Source organism: Xyrauchen texanus, chromosome 16 (genome assembly GCF_025860055.1).
Source record: "Xyrauchen texanus isolate HMW12.3.18 chromosome 16, RBS_HiC_50CHRs, whole genome shotgun sequence".
NCBI classification, from domain to species: domain Eukaryota; kingdom Metazoa; phylum Chordata; class Actinopteri; order Cypriniformes; family Catostomidae; genus Xyrauchen; species Xyrauchen texanus.
In genome coordinates this window covers 16,213,377-16,234,272 of record NC_068291.1, presented here as the reverse complement: position 1 = coordinate 16,234,272, position 20,896 = coordinate 16,213,377, and the positions used below count along the sequence as shown (strand labels likewise).

General features: G+C 39.0%; 1 protein-coding gene across 1 annotated transcript in view; it reads left to right on the top strand.

Annotated features, from left to right (window-relative positions):
* The window catches only part of LOC127657041 (metastasis-associated protein MTA1-like), a 78,685-nt gene that overhangs the window by 21,358 nt on the left and 36,431 nt on the right, over positions 1–20,896 (top strand). The window contains exons 2-3 of the mRNA XM_052145677.1: positions 14,056–14,123; positions 17,527–17,620. Of these exons, the coding sequence (XP_052001637.1) occupies positions 14,056–14,123; positions 17,527–17,620 (162 nt within the window). The remainder of the gene's footprint in view (positions 1–14,055; positions 14,124–17,526; positions 17,621–20,896) is intronic.

The window sequence follows — 20,896 nt, the reverse complement described above, 5'->3', positions numbered from 1 at the left end:
AGAAACACTGCTTTAACTCGCACAGAAACTCATGTCAGACTCCCTCGCCTTGCTTCTCTGATATTTTCTCCGCTGCGCACGCATGCGTCGCAAGTTGACAAGTCTGACAGGCAGACAAGGAGGAAAGGAGATGCGCATGTGAGATTCTAAGTACGGTTGCGTTTTTTTCCCTCAATACCGTAGATAAGCAAATGTACATGGTATGATAACCGTCAATTTTCAAACCGTGGTATACCGTGAAACCGGTATACCGCTGCAACCCTAGTTACAAGTATTGCCATACTTGTCTTTTGCTTGAAAGCACAAAGACACCATGTCTCCTCTCATCCAACAACTCAACATCATGTTATGGATGAACATTATCGATAATCGTTTTGATGATCGGTCATTGCTGTCACTTCCGAGTACTTAAGCACTCATGCCCATCGCGAAGCGAAGTCAGGAATCATTTCTGATATGACCTATTTGCATGGGATTAAAATAATAGAGTACCTCTCGTAATTATTACATTAAAACTAATCCCATCTGAATTGGGTTTATGACAGCCTTTCCTGCTCTGAATATACAGCACCCCAGGAAAAGAAGTTATGTTGTAATTGAAATGGCTCTAAATAATACAATGAAAAAATTAAATACAGCTGAAAGCAGCAGTTATCAGGGTTTGGCATAGGGCCTTTAAGTGCATGTGTCACGATGTTAAAGCATTATTCAGAGTCAGATTTCAGATAAGCATCTAAAATAGAGCTAAAGCAATAACAAATATTTTTATTTCATTTTTTTTTACATTTATTTTATTATGCTATTTATGATGGTTTTGTCTGCATGAATAAAAATAACAAGGAGCAATTACAGGGCCAAGCAAACCATCATCATTTAAAGGGGTCATGGACTGCCCCTTTTTTAATATATATTTTGTACGGTTCTCTGAGGTCCACTTATAATGTTATCAAGATTTTTACATAAAAAAACATCATCATTTAGAAGTAATAGGCTATTTTCTGTCTTGTTTTGACCCCCCTCATTGGAACACCGTTTGAATAGGCATGGCGGATTTTAGACTGAAGTAAATGCCCACTGGTATGACTGGCTAACAGTACTCAAGTACACTTGCACACAAACATTTATATGTGTGTGTGTGTGTGTGTGTAAAAATGCAAACCTTTTGCTTCTATGTTTAGGACCCAATTCCAAAGGACAGCTGTGTGCCCACCGACGTAAACTTCTGCATGCATGTTTGACAGCCTACATCCTACGCTGCTGTGTGCATGAATACGCATGAATACTCAGTACATATCAAACAATCTGTAATAACAGACAAAGCAATAGTGACCACGTAATAAAACAGTTACTCAAACTTGTGTGGTGTGACATTACTGTCGGATCCAATATAGTTGGCACAGCATCGTATTTTGTTTTCAATCTTTGTGAAAATCCTTCATCGAATTGTGCCTTGTTTGTAAACGAATCCGCAGTAAAATTAAGTGAACAAAGGACCAAGTTCTTACTGACGCGGTCTGAAGCTGGAATTAAAAATAAAGTTCATCCACTCTTTCCTAATGTTGGGATCAGCGTCTTGTTGTCTTCGGGGCCATCTTTATCGTTTGATTTCTGCGTAGACCTGCGTTTGCCTCTCGTTATTTACCTTCTACATGTGTGAATCGGTGGGTGTGGCTAAACATGCAGTGATGTAGAAGCAGGCGTTGATCTTCTGCGGAGGCGATGTTTAGCCACACTATTACATAATAAAGTGGCACATTCCACATCTTGTCGTTTTTATAAAATTATACGCTGTTTTTAGACTAACGAGAAAGTATTGAGTCCTGAAACTTACAGGATGTTTTTCTAGAACAATGACCTCTTATATGTCAAAAGATCAAGGGAATTTTGATTTCTCAGTTCATGACCCCTTTAAGGAAATATGATTTGGACGTTTCTGATAATGATTTTATGAAAAGCTGTAAAAAATGATATAAATCGAAATGGTTATAAAACGGATACATTTTATGATAACTTTTGACCAATATTTGGCACTTTTGACCAATATGTGTGATGTTATCAGGATTTGATGCCAATGTGAGATACAAAATGCCATGTCAATACAGCAAAGTATCACTGAGATACAGCCTCTGATGCTTTTTGGCATCTTGCCATCTAATTCGTTGAAGTGCTGTTTGAGAACCTTTTAGTCCACCAAAAAGCTTTTGGTAACTTTTTGTTATGAATGTCCCTAGATGACACATGACAAATTTCAAGCGATTTCCTCGGATTAGGAGGAGTTTGAAAAAGAAAAAAAAAAAAAAGTAGGTTTTCAATCAAATTCAAAATGGCATACAATACATACAAATGCTATTTGTGGCAAATTTAGTATCAGTGTACTCTGTATGACCCAGTGAATCTTAAGACAGCAGTTGCAGAAATATAGGCACAACTATTAAAAGACAGCAATACCATGCACATTAAGTAATATGTCTCTTTTGCCCAGTTGTGTTCGGATTTCAAGGATAGGGTCTCTGATTTTTTTAATCTTTACATCAATCATTGCATTTGTGTGTTACTGCATGATTAATGTGTTGCTTAAAGCACAAGCAAAAAGTATTATAACAAACTTAAAGCATGAAAAAAGCAGCACATCGTTTCTGTGCTCAAAAGTTGCACAATATAACATTTCAATTGTCTGTTTTTATAATAGTCAATGATGTCAAATACATAAAAAATAATAAGGGTAACAGATTATATCAAATAAAGTTAATATTGCGCCAATAGATAAATCATGTGCAGACTACAAGATCCATGTTTAAACGGAGCAGGGTCATAGAATAACAAACAATCTTTTAGTAGCGTGTAAAGGTGATTATACATGGTATTGGCTGTTCTGTTCATGGTTACATTGTTTTATGGAGAAAAAACACATTTTATGCGCTTACAAAAGCAACATTAACATAATAAATTGTAATTGGGGAAGAAGTAACATAAATGAACTTACTTTGGTCAGATGGATGTAACTGTTTTGAATGACACAAAGCTGAACTCGACAACATCCGTCTGCATTTATCCATTGTTCGTGGGGTGAACTCAGCAGCATAAAACGGTTACAAAGATACATTTTCTGGTGTCTGTTGTTGACCAACATTGCTGACAGGTGCTTTTACAGGCTTTTTTTTTTTACCAAGGTGTCAGTTCAAAGGCAATTTAATTGGTCAATTATTACAGGGAGGGTTATAGCAAGTAGATAAATCACGCAATTTTTTTTTTTTAGCAGCATGGGAACGCATAACAATCTGTAAATAGTCAAATATGGATTAATTGAAAACAGGCAGGACAATTTTTTTTGGGATATGATTAGGGATGCACCAATCTGATATCGCTCTGATACTGAATATTTTAGACCGATCGGGTATCGGACTGTCAAGCCCGATCCAAATCTGATACTGTGTGTTAGTCATGTTTGTTACCATTAAAGCAGTTCATATGACTCGTGCATTTTAAGCCATTTGAAGCCACTTGAAGATGTGATAGCTCTGTGAATCACAAAAAGCTGTGTTTAATAACTTAATATATAGTATGCTCATCGCCAGCGTGTTAATGAATGGCACTGCTCTGTTTACACACACACACACACACACACACACACTCTTGCGGCTATATGTAGCCTTCATGCGTTGCGTAACATTTGTGTGCTACTCACAAACAACATTTCTGATGTAGATGCTCAATAGTTTGTTACACTTATAATATGCAATTAGAACGGCACCGGAGGTACAGTTTACCATAATTTGACAACTTGCCTACAAACAGACACATACAGGATTCCTGGAGTGTTCAGAATCTCAAAATAAAAGTGTGAGGGTTTAAAAAGTGCACGACTTAAATATATTACTGTTGTATTTAAAATTAAGTCAATAATATTAATAATTAATAATTAATATAACTTATTGTTGTCATCATTAGTATTAGTTTACAATGTAAAACAATATTTAAATTGAATGGGTAACTAAAAGTAACTGTGTGAATAAGAAGTGGACTGATGTCTTGCAACTAAATTGAACAAAAAAGAGATCTGAATCCTTTAAAGTCCAGATACAAGTGGAAACAATTTAGGAAAAAAAAGAAAAGGGGCAAAAATAAAACACTACCGTAATTTCCGGACTATTGCGCGCACCTGAATATAAGCCGCACCCACTGATTTTTAAATCAAATATGATTTTGAACATAAGCCGCACCTGTCTATAAGCCGCAGGTGCCTACAGGTACATTGAAACAAATGAACTTTACTCAGGCTTTAACGAAACACGGTGTGGCAGTGGGGGCGTGGTCAAGCACCCGTCCGGGAGAGAAAAGCGGTAAGGGCGCTTACACCTGAGCTAAATTATGTCTAACACCAGTGTCTAATTTCAGTAAGCATGGGGAGAGCGGCATAAAAAGGCAGCAGCCACAGAGCTGAGAGAGTGACACACGTCAGTCTAGTGTTGGCGCATAGAAGAATTGAGAAACTTTATAAAATCGATTGTAAACATTGCTGTGGCCATTAAAAGCCTTACCTGGAACGTCAAGTGCCCTGCTGAAAACTGTCACACTGGTGCCCGTGTGACAGTTTTCCCAAGAAGGACACGTGAAGCAGGGCACTTGAAATTAGACACCGGTGTTAGACATAATTTAGCGCAGGTGTAAGCGCCCTTACAGCTTTTCTCTCCCGGACGGGCGCTTGACCACGCCCCCGCTGCCACACCCGGCTTGTAATAAAACATTTGCAGTAAACAGTAGCCTACCAAGAAAGTCATTGGTCACTATCTTCCTCGTCCTGTGCACTAAAACCACTGAAGTCATCTCCTTCGGTGTCGGAGTTGAATAGCCTCAGATTTAGTTGTCTTTTTGCACTGAGTCAATTCCTCACACTGCTGTTTTCAACGTCTTATCATCGACTCATTAAGACCAAGCTCCCGTGCAGCAGCCAGATCAATCGCCTTCAACTTGAAAGCTGCATCATATGCGTTTCTCCATGTCTTTGCCATGGTGAGGGTGACAAAATTACTACCGTAATCAGAATGATGGGAAGTTTGAGCGCGCTCGATTTAATCTAAACAGTAAACAAAAAAAGTTGTTTTGACCTTAACCCGTTCGGCAATCTCATTGGTCTAATGAAAGCTTCACGCCGCCAAAAAACTGAGCATGTATTGTTTTTTTTTTTAATAAAATTTGAAAGCGGGAAAAATCCATATATTAGCCGCGTCATTGTATAAGCCGCGAGGTTCAAGCGTGGGAAAAAAGTTGCAGCTTATAGTCCGGAAATTACAGTAGTTCCAATTCTACTGAAGACTTGAATACTGGAATTACTGTTAATTTTGCTGCTACATGATCCAGTATAATAATTAATAATAGTGTTTCTAAGCTATACATTTATATTAAAATAATAGTTAGAGGGATGTGTTTCTTTACGTATTAAAGAGTACACCCAATTAGTTCCACAATACTGTAAATATGATATAAAGTACACAATAATGATAAAAGATATTCTAAACTGATAATGCAAAAAACAACACCACTGGTATCGGATCGGGATTGGTATCGGCCAATACTGAGATTTCAAGTATCGGATCGGAAGAGAAAGTGGTTTCTCTGCATCCCTAGATATGATCAGATAGGATCTATGCATTAAGATTTGCAGTGCGAGCGAGTACTGGTGTCAAGTGCTTCTTTGTAAAACAAAGAAAAATATTTTGTATGCAGATCTAAAACAAATAATAAACTTAAGACAAGGAAACACCTTCTCCCCAGCAACCAAATTGGCCTGGAACCTCCTGATGATAGCTATAATGTGGTTCGCTCTCAGTGGGGCACGTGGTGTGTTGTGTGTGGATGTCGCGGTGGATGCCGTGAATCCTACACACGTGCTTCATCTGTGTGTTAACGCGCTCAACAAGCCACGTAATAAGATGCACGAGTTGACAGTCTCAAACGGGTCTCGGACAGTCTCAGACAGAGGCAGGTGGGATTTGTACTCCGCCACCTGGATTGAGGCGAGTCACAACGCCACCACGTGGACTTGCATTGGGAATTGGGCATTCCAAATTGGGAGAAAACACTTCGTGCTTGATCCCCTGAAAAACCCTGAGAAATACTATATAATAAATCTTCTGTAGCGATGCTATCACTTTTAATAATGATAATTTTCATTTTTGGGTCAACTATTCCTTCGTCATGTATACCCAATGCAATGAGTTGCAACAGCAGAATTTAAGTTAGAGAAGCAGTTTCATTGTTGCTCACTGCAGGCAAAAGCACAAAGGAATATCAAATTTTGATATTTGAGAAGTGTGTTTTACTATTTGAAAATGTAAAACTGATCAAGGTTACTTGATTACTCTTGCACATCCCTAATGTATAGTACGTTTGTGAGACTTAAGAGAACTTAGGAGTTTTGTTGTAATTGTACATTCATACAGTATACAGTGGGTACGGAAAGTATTCAGACCCCCTTAAATTTTTCACTCTGTTATATTGCAGCCATTTGCTAAAATCATTTAAGTTCAATTTTTTTCCTCATTATTGTACACACAGCACCCCATATTGACAGAAAAACACAGAATTGTTGACATTTTTGCACATTTATTAAAAAAGAAAAACTGAAATATCACATGGTCCTAAGTATTCAGACCCTTTGCTGTGACACTCATATATTTAACTCAGGTGCTGTCCATTTCTTCTGATCATCCTTGAGATGGTTCTACACCTTCAATTGAGTCCAGCTGTGTTTGATTATACTGATTGGACTTGATTAGGAAAGCCACACACCTGTCTATATAAGACCTTACAGCTCACAGTGCATGTCAGAGCAAATGAGAATCATGAGGTCAAAGGAACTGCCTGAAGAGCTCAGAGACAGAATTGTGGCAAGGCACAGATCTGGCCAAGGTTACAAAAAAATTTCTGCTGCCCTTAAGGTTCATAAGAGCACAGTGGCCTCCATAATCCTTAAATGGAAGACGTTTGGGACTGACCAGAACCCTTCCTAGAGCTGGCCGTCCGGCCAAACTGAGCTATCGGGGAGAAGAGCCTTGGTGAGAGAGGTAAAGAAGAACCCAAAGATCACTGTGGCTGAGCTCCAGAGATGCAGTCGGGAGATGGGAGAAAGTTGTAGTAAGTCAACCATCACTGCAGCCATCCACCAGTCGGGGCTTTATGGCAGAGTGGCCCGACGGAAGCCTCTCCTCAGTGCAAGACACATGAAAGCCCGCATGGAGTTTGCTAAAAAACACCTGAAGGACTCCAAGATTGTGATAAATAAGATTCTCTGGTCTGATGAGACCAAGATAGAACTTTTTGGCCTTAATTCTAAGTGGTGTGTGTGGAGAAAATAAGGCACTGCTCATCACCTGTCCAATAGTCTCAACAGTGAAGCATGGTGGTGACAGCATCATGCTGTGGGGGTGTTTTTCAGCTGCAGGGACAGGACGACTGGTTGCAATCGAGGGAAAGATGAATGCGGCCAAGTACAGGGATATCCTGGACGAAAACCTTCTCCAGAGTGCTCTGGACCTCAGACTGGGCTGAAGGTTCACCTTCCAACAAGACAATGACCCTAAGCACACCGCTAAAATAATGGAGTGGCTTCACAACAACTCCATGACTGTTCTTGAATGGCCCAGCCAGAGCCCTGACTTAAACCCAATTGAGCATCTCTGGAGAGACCTGAAAATGGCTGTCCACCAACGTTTACCATCCAACCTGACAGAACTGGAGAGGATCTGCACGGAGGAATGGCAGAGGATACCCAAATCCAGATGTGAAAAACTTGTTGCATCTTTCCCAAAAAGACTCATGGCTGTATTAGATCAAAAGGGTGCTTCTACTAAATACTGAGCAAAGGGTCTGAATACTTAGGACCATGTGATATTTCAGTTTTTCTTTTTTAATAAATGTGCAAAAATGTCAACAATTCTGTGTTTTTCTGTCAATATGGGGTGCTGTGTGTGCAACAATGAGGAAAAAAAATGAACTTAAATGATTTTAGCAAATGGCTGCAATATAACAAAGAGTGAAAGATTTAAGGGGGTCTGAATACTTTCCGTACCCACTGTATATCATAAAAATTTTATAATTTTTGTTCAGTATTTTATTTACAACAGATAACAAAATACTGTATTGGACTAATTTTCATATAGTTGGCATGAATTATTTGGTGGTGCTTCCTCAAAAGTACAAACAAAAATATTAAATGGACTCGTTAAAGAACCAGAATTGTTAAATTCCTCACAACAACTCACTTCCTTTTGAATCGGTTTTGTTTTGTTAGAAGGATTGTTCAACACCACGGAAATGTCTTTTTTTTTTTTTTTTTTTTTTTTTCAGTTGGCCTGTTTGTTGCATCTCTCTCATTTGTTCTGTAGCTCTATTATTCAACTCTCTCTCCTCTCTTACTTTGTCTGTCTGTCTTTCTTTCACCCTCATTCTTGGTAAGGCCCGGCAACATCTATGGATTGGATCACAGGAAATTTGACTGCGCTGTGATGTCACAGGCTGTGTCGCATGCTGATTGGTGGGGGGCGGCACAGCATTTGCTGTGGGCACTCTCAGACGGAGGTGACAGGATGGTTGGGAGAAGCTCAGAGAGACAGCGGTAATTGCCTTCAGGTCTTCTGTAAGCTTCTCGCCAGTCTCCTCCCTGTTCTTCTGAGGCTCAGACTCCATGTCAGGTTTTGCCCCGGCCCGGTAAGCCTCTGGTAGAACTTGTACTCATTAAATAAGTAGCAAAGAGGTGCAGTCGGCACAGAGTCTTAGTCTTACACATACACACAGATATAGTCGAACACACATGGCTGCCATCGCAGACAAAATGGATGATTCAGGAGTTTGTTTGACGCATTCACTTATTTTCAATTTTAGTAGACCCGTAAAGGATAGCACTGTGATATTAAATAGCTGTCCTTATTAAATGATTTGTCTGAAAGGCTGTATACAGTTCTTGTTAGGGCTGGACAATATATATTGAATATTTTATGATATAATGATTTTGCTGACTAAATAAAATTATGCAATATTGTGATTATTTTAATGTGCTGTTTATTTGGCTATTAAGTTTCCTAAAGAGAATCAGTACTCTAATTTCATGATCCTTCAGGGCTGCACAATTGATCAAAATAACATCAATATGGTTATATGTGATTATTAAACTGCAAAAGGCTACAATTAAAGACCGATAAACATGTCACCAGAATAAACGGGTGATGTGCTGCTGAAATGTGCATGCGTGGGGCTCGTGCTTGTTTGTAGTGCTTCTAGAGCAGTTCAAATGCATTGTGAATGAAAAGTACTGCAGGTTCAAGTTTTGTGCAATTCCAAAGAGTAGCTACAAGTTGTACAAACCTACAAAGGCGGCACAGTATAAAAGAACAGGAGATTACATTTGTTCACACATGTATCATTGTATATAAATATAAACATAAAATGGCTTTTTAGTGATAATGATTACGTCTCATTCTCCCTGTGTCAGTGGCTTAGTTTGAATAAAATTATGATTCCTCTGATTTAAAAAAAAAAAAAAAAACTTAAGACATTTCAGAGCAAATACATAATTATTGAGATGTGTATCGAATTAAATCTATAGGATGAAAAATATAGAGAGATAATTTTTGTCATTTCTTGGTGTAAGAAAACAAAACTCAACAGAACATATACTGCCTCTCAGACTTTCTAAGACAACACTAGATCATCCTCAAGAAGATCATAATAAAGTAACAAAGTCACTTCCGGTCTTGGTGTTAAGCCACTGTGATGTCGTAGACTGAGCTAATTTGAAAGACATGATCGCAACTAATGCATCTAACCAACAATGGCAGATATTTTCACAAGAGATCTCATCAAATAATATTCAAGCAGAATGGTGTGCCTGATCTAGGGCCTGTTTACACCTGGTATAAAGAGGGATTTTTTTGCAATCTGTCAAAAATGTGCTCTACCATTTAAATGTTTTGAAATCAGTGAAAATTATATATTTATTCACCAAGTCTAATTTAAATTGATCAAGAATAACAGCAAAGTCATTTATAATGTTACAAATGATTATTTCTGCATAAATAATTATGTATTCTTTAAACTATGTTCATTCAAGAACTCTCCTCTTGCAGTAATCACACCTTTAGCATTCTAACAGTCCATTTATTAAGATGTTCAAATGAAGTTTCAGTAGCACTTTCCAAAGAGGCCATTGGTTTTTTTTGGACACTTTTCACTTTGGAAACCTTTTGTAACAGCTCAAACTTACACTCCTATATCTGTAATACTCTCGTCTCGGAAATGGTGGGACAAGTCTCACCATTTACTATTCAATCTTTTGCGGACATTACCCTTTTCTTATTTACTTGTCAAATTCGCCGCATTCAACAATACATGTACATTTAAGTCAATATCAGACTTTATATTGCCTGCTGCAAGCAATGTTCCTGTTATTATGCATAGTCCAAAGGTTTATTTGTAAGGTGTTGTGGACAGTATTTTTATGGATTCTGTGGCCAGTTCTTTATGTTGAGGTGTCTGACAGACAACGGATTGCTTTAAAGGGGTCATGACATGGGTTTTTTTATTGTATTATTATGTTCACTTAGGTGCAATTATAGTATTAATATATTTTTTTTTAAGAAAAACTTTTAAAATCTAGTGATTTATGACCTTTTCCCACCCTGTTTCTCATCCTCTGATTCAAACAGTCTGTTTTGGGGTCGTTTTCCATTTAAGACTTCAGTGTTAACGCCCACTGTTATGATTGGCTAACGTCAGTGCCTATGTATCAATTATTGACGCCCCCAGCCAGAACAATATGCAAGTAAACTAAGTAAAAACACTGTGATTATTCATAATGAATGAAATTGCGCTTTAAAAAGTAGTTTAAAGTTTAAAATGGATTACTTACAGTTTGCGTCGTCTTTGTTCCCAGAATAGTCGGCACGGACTTATCTTTGAGCAACAGTTTTCTGGCAAAGCCAGCATCATATTGAGATTTGTTCTCAAAACAGTCATCCTTAAAATGTACAGAACAAACGCTTAAGTTAACACTGCCGTGACTGGGACGTCTGCAAAAAATAAACTGCATCCATTTTTCCCTGACATCTGGATCTTTCGGCAGCTTATTCAGAGGTTTTGTTTGACCACAGCCAGGAACAGCACATCTGTGTGGCATCGTAATTTTCCTGTGCACAAGTAGTCTCTGTCAGAGCTCGCTGTCCATCGACTGAACACTTGTGAGGCGCACGGCGATACTGAAATGAGCGTAGTTGTTCTGCGCTTATAGCGTAGTTATGTTGTGCTGGAGGCGGTCATGTGCAAACGCTGTTACGTCACTTCTAACCGACACGTCACTTCTAACCATGAATCCAGAACGAGCTGTATTTTGAGCTTGATTAAATAAATGATTCGTTTAGAATGGGGAGGACGTCTTAAAATATTAAACTTGCAGGACGTTTTAATGATACAAAGACCTCTTATATACCAAAAGATCAAGGCAAATTTGGTTTCTCATGTCATGACCCCTTTAATAAACTGTTGCAGAGGAAAAAAACTATTGGATGCCGTGAACTAGGCTACATGTTGCCTCTGGACCTCTGATGTAATTATTGATGTATGCATTGCAATTGTGAAATAGACACTTACACAAGTAAAGCCCGGTGCACACTGTACGGTTTTGGCCACAATTCTGCCATCTGGACATGTTCAGAGACGGACGATTAATAGCCTTTGCGATGATCTTCAGCATCCGAAGTTTGGGCAATGTCTGAAATGTAGCATCGCAGCCGTAGGTAGAGTGTGACTGCTATTACGACGGCCAGATTAGATATTCCGCTCCCCTTGCACCCCAATTCACTTGAAAATGAACCTGCTCTGCGTTTGCACCAACATAGCTACATTTTTGCCCAGTTATCACTCTACTCAAGCACTTTGTTTTTTTTTTCTTTTAATTTTATATACATTTTTGTTTATAAATAAGCAGAAAATGTAATTAAAGTGTAACACGTCAGCAATATGAAAGCATTATTCTCTGAATTGAATAAATACAGAGCTTAGGCTACAAAATGAAAATGAATAAATGATCATTTTCTTAACATTCTTTAAATTTATCATGCATTTTCTTTACAACATTATTTTAATTACTATTTTACTTTAAATAAATTTACTTTAAACGTCTGTAAACTTCTTTTAGTTAAGATTCACACCTCTCCAATTTTATTTAAAAATAAATGTTAAAAAGAAAGATTGAACAATTTATACTGGTAAGTATTTATGGGATGTTTTAATCCAAATCAGCAAATACAGTTGGATATAGTTATTGAAATCTATGTCATGTTTGTGCATCATCCATAGGGATTTTGCAAGTGTGATATATTATTAGCCTTTGTGAATTTTCTAAATTTGTGTGACCTATATGTTACTAATCTTAAAAGAGGAGAACGACATACTATAACCCACCTTTTTTGTTTTATCCAATGTGAACAGAGAAGTTAGTAATTTTTATTTCCACAATGAGTATTTGCTTGTGGTAGCGCATTATTACTCCTGCACTCACGTTCATTCTCAACATCTGTCATTTTCTGTATTTGTGATCAGGCATAAGTGTTATTATAGGCCTATTTGACAAAATCCATCTTTCTTGTAAATGTTAGCATATGCTCATGATGGAGTGGTATTGGAGCAACGGAAATGCTGATATCCTGACTTTCAGAGAGGAAAAAAATGCTCCCCCATGGTGGACAAATTTAGCCATTTTGCTTCTATTCCGCAATGCTCCCGTAACACGAGTCACGTTCACTGATCGGGACAATTAGGACCACAGCCTGAAATAATGTCGCACAGTGTGCTATGGCGATATCAATGTGTTCATATCGTACAGTCTGACAAGCAACAATCGTAAAGGACTATTATAAACCTTGGTGTGCATCCGGCTTACGCAAAATGATGCATGGGTCCCAAGGATGCACTGCTTTTAAGTTGTTTTGGTAAAATTTTCAGTAAGTGCCTTTTTAAAAAAAAATTTTTTTTTTTGCTTATTTGTTCATTGTTGCACACCTGGTTTGTAAATCTGTTTGAGAGCAGGCAGCTTAGTTGGTAGGTGTGCTGAATCTTTTTGCACATGATGTTTTGAATTGTAGCCTTTAGGCCTCTCTGAAAAAGAGGCTGTGCTATCAAACACAGAATATGAGAGTGTCATTTTGTCAGACTCTGGTCCCTCCCCCCTCAAACCAGGAATATTATTGTGGTTTGAGTGTGTACCCCATCTGCCATGTGTGGGGTATAATCTGCCAGAAATCCTGGCAAGCACAGGGTTAAGACCAGGCACCCCACCAAGCCTGAGGCCTGCGGGGACATCCCACTGAGCCGTAAGCCTGCACGGAGCCCACACGCCCTGGAGCGAGGCCAAAAGCACTCATACACTCTACACACACACACAAACACATCACGAAATGGGAGAAGAAAAAATGAAGACAGAACTAAGAGAATTGTTAAAACAGAGTGTGAAAACTGAACACATGTACAGTTATTTCAAAGGTAACCTAGCTACTCAGATCTTTCAACCCTCACTTTGAATGAATAGTTCACCCAAAAAAAAAAAATTCTGTAATTTACTCACCCCTCATGTTGTTTCAAACCCATTTGACTTTGTCTTCCATGGAACACAAAAGAAGAATGAAAAATGGAGACCACGGAAGAAAGTAAGTCAAATGGGATTTGAAACAAGAGGCCCATTTCGCCTGGGCAGTCCTGGTATTGTTCCTGTTATGTTGGTCTTTCGGTTCCAAATGAAAGAGGACTCTGAAGGTTATCTATGAGGTTGGATTACAAACGGCATAGGTATTCACACTGTGTCAATGCATTTGTTTTTGTGTGTTGTTGTTTGGGGAACCGCCAAACGTAGCGCCACTGCTGTCATGTAGCACGACGGAGAAGGCTGTGTTTTATCTGTGAAACAGTCCAGTAAGCCTCGGCAGGTGCGAGAGCATGACAGGAGATGCTGCCTGGCGCTGTCAGACTGCAGGTGTGAAAACTAATGGTTGTTTGTCTCTCTCCTCACAGATTATGTTTATTTTGAAAACTCCTCCAGTAACCCACTGCTGATCAGGCGGATAGAGGAACTTAACAAGGTGAGTGTGAAATAAACGTGTGTCGCTGAACCAACACCTCTGTAACTGACAAATCTCAAAGCGACAACTTTCTGTCTACTTTTTTCCAACCATGTTCACACTTTCAGTCCTTCCTTTCTGATATCACACTTCAGGCTGAGAACCGACAACCTGATCTTATTCAGAACATATTCAGTTCCATTTTAAAAAAAATAAAGAGATTGTGGAATCAAATTTTCAACGGTTAACGGTTCTCGAATGTGCATTCTTCTGATGTTAAATGAACAGTGATAAGCACTCTGACATTGTGTTCCTCTGCACTACTATTCAGCTGGGCCACTACTGACTCTACAGCTCAAAAATACGACTCAACCGTTGAAAACTGCTGATCTTCAGGGATTTTCACACAGTCAAGTTTTAACAGTCTCTAGAGTTTATTCAAAATGGTGGCAAAAACTAAAAGGATCCAGTGAGCGGACGGAAACGCCTTGTTGATGAGAGTGGTCAAACGAGAATGGGTAGACTGGTTCGAGCTACAGTGTAACTCTGATAACCACTCTACAATTGCAGTGAGCAGAATAGCATCTCAGAATGCACAACACATCGAACCTTGAGGCGGTTGGGCTACAACAGCAGATCTGGCACTTTATTAAGACCATAGTGTTCCTAATTAAGTGCTCAGTGAGTGTAAACTCTTGTAGAAATTCTTTAGGAATATATTCGTTAAATATGTTTCCATCGTTGTTCATGTTCTTATCGAATAAATCATTTATCCCCAAGAAAGCATATCATTTTTTTTTTTCATGTGCATTTTGGAGCCATCGAAAAGTCACTTAAAAATATGTGGATAGAAACCCATCTACAGAGAGCGTTGATATTCAGAATCCTACACTAATTATGCCTAGTATAGAGGCATTCCGCATTGCAGAAAACACAGAGTCCATTGTTAAAATCGGAATTAACTATAAAATGCGAAATGTCATGGAATTTGGTATATTTGTGATAAAATTAATGTATAAATGCACAACTAATCAAATTCAAATCTTGATATGTCCTAATGTGATGATTATACCACAAAAGTCTGAGATTTAATTAACCAAATGGCCGATACGGTCTGCATAAGCTTAAAGTGAATGTGAGAAGCTACTGCTTATACACTAACCGCATCATTAACATCATGAATGGTAGCGACTAATCGAGTACTCGTTCTGCACCAGGCTAGTTGACTATTTAAAACAGTACTCTAATATTGCAAATAGGGATGCCGCGGTGGGTGCGCAACATGTAGCCTAGTTCACGGCATCCAATCGTTTTTTTTTTTCTTCTGCAACAGTTTATTAAAGCAATCCGTTGTCTGTCAGACACCTCAACATAAAGAATTGGCCACAGAATCCATAAAAATACGGTCCACAACACCTTACAAATAAACCTTTGGACTATGCATAATAACAGGAACATTGCTTGCAGCAGGCAATATAAAGTCTGATATTGATTTAAATGTACATGTATTGTTGAATGCGGTGAATTTGCATAGAAGCAATGCTATAAAAAAATAGGACGATTTAAGATGCAAATTTTCAAAATGTACTCAATGATGGTAACTGCATGCAATTAATTGCAGTTAATAGTAAAACCATTTATTCATGACATCCCTAAATGCAAATGTATTTTCCTTTGCTCATTTGCCTGTCGTGGGCAATGCTGAATATGCTGTACTTTACCTAATGAATTTAAAATCTTGCAGTTACAATTAAATCCACTTGGGGTGCTGTGGATGTGTGTCTTCGAGGTGTTGAATGAGAGAAGGAACTTTGATGGTGTGTGTGCCTTCAAGCAGCCAAGTGTGGCAATACTTGTAATATTTTGATTGTTGAATTTTATTCTATTCTTATTTGGTTCTTATTGGAGTCATGCAAATGAACAGATGAGGATCTGTTTTAATTTGGAAAAAAATGCGAAGTGGTATGAGGAACTTGGAAGCTTATCAGACCAGTATGTGTGTATTTGCGTTAGAGGTCTGCAACCTGACCCTGGCCCGACGGGTCCCGAGAACCCAACAGGTTTCAAGCCAGGTTCAGGCTAGTTTATCAAGTAGGAGCTTGTGCTCTGTTCGGGTTTGTAATAAATGAAAAAATAAACAGGATTACCGAACTTGTTTCCGGCACGCACGGACGAGTTAGGGGCCGTTCACACTGAATGTGTTTTTGTGTGCGTCTGTTCTGTTTTCCCATTGTATAAACACATGCTGGAAGAATGTCTTTGACATTTGCACTGTGTCTCACTTTTTCTTCAGCATCTCACGCAGGACTGGCATATTTTAAACGCCATGTCAAGTTAAAAAGAACTTCAAAATGTTGAGACACCTGCGCTTGGTTTCATACTTTGCGCTGCGTCTAGATTGTTTCCAGCCCAGTTGTCACAAAGATTCACAAGTTCAGACTGCATAGAGGGGACTGTTGCATTGTTTCATATTATTCCAGATTGTTCTGCACCAAGTTAAGTTTCAGCAAATAAACGGTACGGTAATGCTTTTTTCCCTTCTGCTCTAGTGTACTAAGGGGCAGCTGTAACTTAAAACTGTTTCAGTACTGTTACAAATGTTGCCTATATGCTTACATAAAATATTGCAACAGTACTCGCTAGGAGAAGAAATTGAATAGTAAGCATATTTGGGTTCGGGCTTAAAATCGGACATTATTGCCGGGTAGGGTCGGGCCACAATGTCTCGGGAACGGGTTGGGTTTTGGTTTCATTTTAAGTCCCGTTTAGACCTCTAATTAGCGTTAAATGTGTGAACATGGACAAAGCGATTATTCATTTTTTGAAAGTTAGAGTACTTGACTACAAAAAGCCCATCCCTAATAAATTAAGCGGTTACTAATCTGACTCCGCACAAGTTACTGTGTTTTCTGTGGCAAACTTTAATTTAGTATTTGTATTCAATATATGATTGGAACCAGTTATTTAATTTATACTGCCACATTTAAAAAGTCACACCACACTCCTTTGACCATTTGTATTATACATTTTTTTTCTCATCTGTTGTATCTGTTCTGTTGAAATCTGAAATGATCTCATCATTTGGCAACAGACTGCTTAGGGCAGTAAGTGTTTTAAGAATTAATTTTCTTATTTCCAACTATTTCTTCCTCAAAACCACTTAAAGAATCATTGAAGTATCAGATCCATCAAGATTTGGAATTGCAACCAGAATCATTTAAACGCCTTACAATTCCCATCCCTAATCACACTACACCTCTCCTTTTGCCCTCCTCTTCCTTCTATCACGAGACACTCTTATATAAGGATGTGCAGAGGTGTTTAAGTCATGGTAATGATTTAATCCTCATTTGCATATTGAGGCCTCCTTTGCAGTTGATTGGTCTTAAGGCTGTTGCTGTGACAACTCTCTTTCTGTTTGCAGACAGCAAATGGGAACGTGGAGGCCAAAGTGGTGTGTTTCTACCGACGTAGAGATATCTCCACAACGCTCATCACCCTCGCCGACAAACATGCACGTAAGTGGAAATGGACATGCAGATATTCAGTGATTTTTGGAAAGCATTCATAAGGCCACTGAGTGAATGGAAGTGAAGAAAAGCAAATGAATACAATGAGTTACTACAGTGTTACTTGAACTCTGGTCTGATGCTCGTTTTTCTTTGGGAAAACAATTAGTCTTTTCAACAGTGTTATTTTATGCATTTTATTCTTTGAAGCCTTTTTTTTTTTTTTGCTCCCCTTTTCTCCCCAACTTGGAATGCCTAATGTGCTCTAAATCCTACATGGTGGTGCAGTAACTTGCCTCAATCCGGGTGGTGGAGAACTAATCTCCGCATCTGAGACCATCAATCTGCGCACCTTATTAAGTTGAGTGCATTACCGAGGAGACCTAGCACGTGTGGAGGCTTCATGCTATTCTCCGCGACATCCAAGCACAACTCCCCACGTGCCCCACTGAGAGCGAGAACCACATTATAGTGACCACGAGGAGGTTAACCCAACATGACTCTACCCACTCTAGCAATCGGTTCCTTAGGAAGACTGACTGGATTCACTCAGCATACCCTGGATTCGAACTTGCAACTCCAGGTGTGGTAGTCGGTATCGGACTTAAAAATATTTCCTGCCATGTTTCTTTTGAATTCCCTTTTTGTCACAAGCAAGTGCTAGAGATGGCTCAAAAACCCAAACTACACTGCAGGTCATTTAATGTGGCAGCTACTTGTCACCATTACATTTGGCACTTAGTAGGTTTTATTTCACTTGGGATGCTACCTTAAGGCTGGGGTGTACTTTATTTTCCAGGGCGCCCATGGTCAAATGCTCAGCTTTTTAAAGTATTACTCTTTTGACCAAGAGCCCATATGGATCTATTCTGCCTTTTAGAATGTAGCTGCTTCGGTAGACGATAGACAGTGAGTCAGCTCACTAGGTTTTGGAACATCAAAGGTTATACGTGTTAGGCTGGAATCATAGTCTATGCAAGTGAACACAGACAAATGTAGCCATGTAAGCTATTTCAAGCATCGGTACGTTCTGAAATGTGTAATCCTTAACATATGTAACACAGTTGAAGGATGGGCAAGGAGGAGGCGAGAACCGGCTTGTCAACATAAATTATATTTTAATGAGAAACTTAAACTCAAAAACACATAAACACACAGGACGGACATGTCCATAATTCTCTCTCTCTCGAACCATCGTCACCGGCCGCCTTTATCCCTCGCGCGCCTCATCAGGCTGATTGGGGACCGGGCACGCGATATTCCGACCGGCCCCGCCCCCCTCCGCTCCACAACATAACACAAGTATGCGTGGCATTCTCGGGTTGCCACATGGGGCACTATAGCGGACATTAGCGTAAACGGTCTGATTCTGGACTGTTTTCTTTTTCAAGTCAACTACTCATGACGTCCTAACACCCATTGTTGCAACGCGCTGCAACAACTTGTGGTTACACTGGATGTGCCAAAGTAAACATTCTAAGTGACACGCTCCATAAAAGAAGGTAATCTAAATCATGCTGTATATATTCTGTATTTTGAAGCCATACAATAGCTTTGTGTCAGGAACACACCAATATTTTAATTATTTCTGAACATCTTGACCTCTGCAGTAGCTCTCAAATATGAATCACAATCGTATTCGCTTTTTAAATGGGGAGCATCAAGATGTTTTTCCAAGGTTTGACTCCACTCGTCTTTTGTGTTCTATGGATGAAGGGTTTGGATTGACATTAGTAAACAAATTATTAGTATACTGACAGAATAAAATTTTTTGGGTGAACTAATACTTTGTCTGACAGACCTTAAAAACATCCTACTCTGTTCAATGAAGTATAGATGTGAGTTTCTTTCAAAAGAGGATCTGTGTTCCTCTGTGTACCTGTAAGCAGAAGCTTGCTCCAAAATGGCTGCTATAGAGATGTATCAGATACCCATCTGAGGGGTTTGTAAGTATAGGGTTTATACATGGTGCTTGTAAAAGGCCCACATCTCACACAGGTCTGATATTGAGACCAGGAAGCCTGTTTGTTCATGTGGACCACACAGAAGCAGTGAGAAGGAGCCGTGTGTGTGTGTGTGTGTGTGTGTGTGTGTGTGTGTGTGTGTGTGTGTGTGTGTGTGTGTGTGTGTGTGTGTGTGTGTGTGTGTGTGTGTGTGTGTGGATTATGGACCTCTCCTCAATGCCAGCAGGCTCTTCTTGGATCTCCAGACATTTGCAATATGTGAAAAATGCATGGCAGGAATGGTCGTTCACCACATGGGTGTGGGCTACATCCTGTCTCTGCCTGTGGAGGGGAGTTAAAAAATGAGTGGAAGAGTGTACAGAAAAAGAAAATCCAGGCAGAACGAAAAGCCTCGCCAATAAAAGAGGAAGATTCAAAGATCATGGCAAGATGGAGGCGGTCGGATGTGCCCTCATGAAAGGCCTTAAGGCCCAGCCTAATTAGTGTTGCTTGAAAGCATCACTATTACGATTAAGCTGGGATTTAAGCAAAAACGGAAAACAAAAACATTACCCTAAAGGCTAGGGTGTATTGTGTTTTACCACATGCCGGTACATCTTGCACACTGTCAAGCACTCTGCATTTCAAAGCATGCTGTTTTTTATTCAAAACTGTCAACACCACATGCATATGCAGACAACACGGACAGACATGGAGTGTCCGGGTGTCAGATGTGTCAATCGCAAGGAAGAGTAATCAAGCATGAAATGATCGCAACAAGGAGACTGCTGATGTCAAGATTTCGAATAAAAAGGGGTTACATTTTGTTCAGTTTCATAGAATGAACCAAGAAACGGTCGAGTGAACCAGTCGAGTCCTGTGGATTATCTTTTATGCTGCCTTTTGTGTCCTTTTTTTTGAGCTTGGAAGTGTTGGACCACATTGACTTGCATTTTATAGATGTATATCATATCTCTATCCATATATCTTTGTGTTCTGCAGAAGAAAATCTTATAGAGACCACTTTCCACAATCAATTTTCAATGGATAAAATCAAGTGCCTCATTTGAATTTTTCATTGAATTTTGTGCTTTACTCAAATGTGTCACATTATGGAACTAAAATGGGTTACAAACACAAGTTTTATGGCGCTTAACCATTTCTGCTGTGATGATTCTTCTAATCGTGAAAAGTTGAGGTGTGGCATTACAGACTTACGATTTTTGTCTGGCATATGATTAACGTGATGTAAAAATCCCCATAGATTGTAGGGCTGAAGCAGTGGCATTTTTACTGTATTAAACTTAATAAAACTCCAAGTATTTTTTTCCTGAAATTCAGT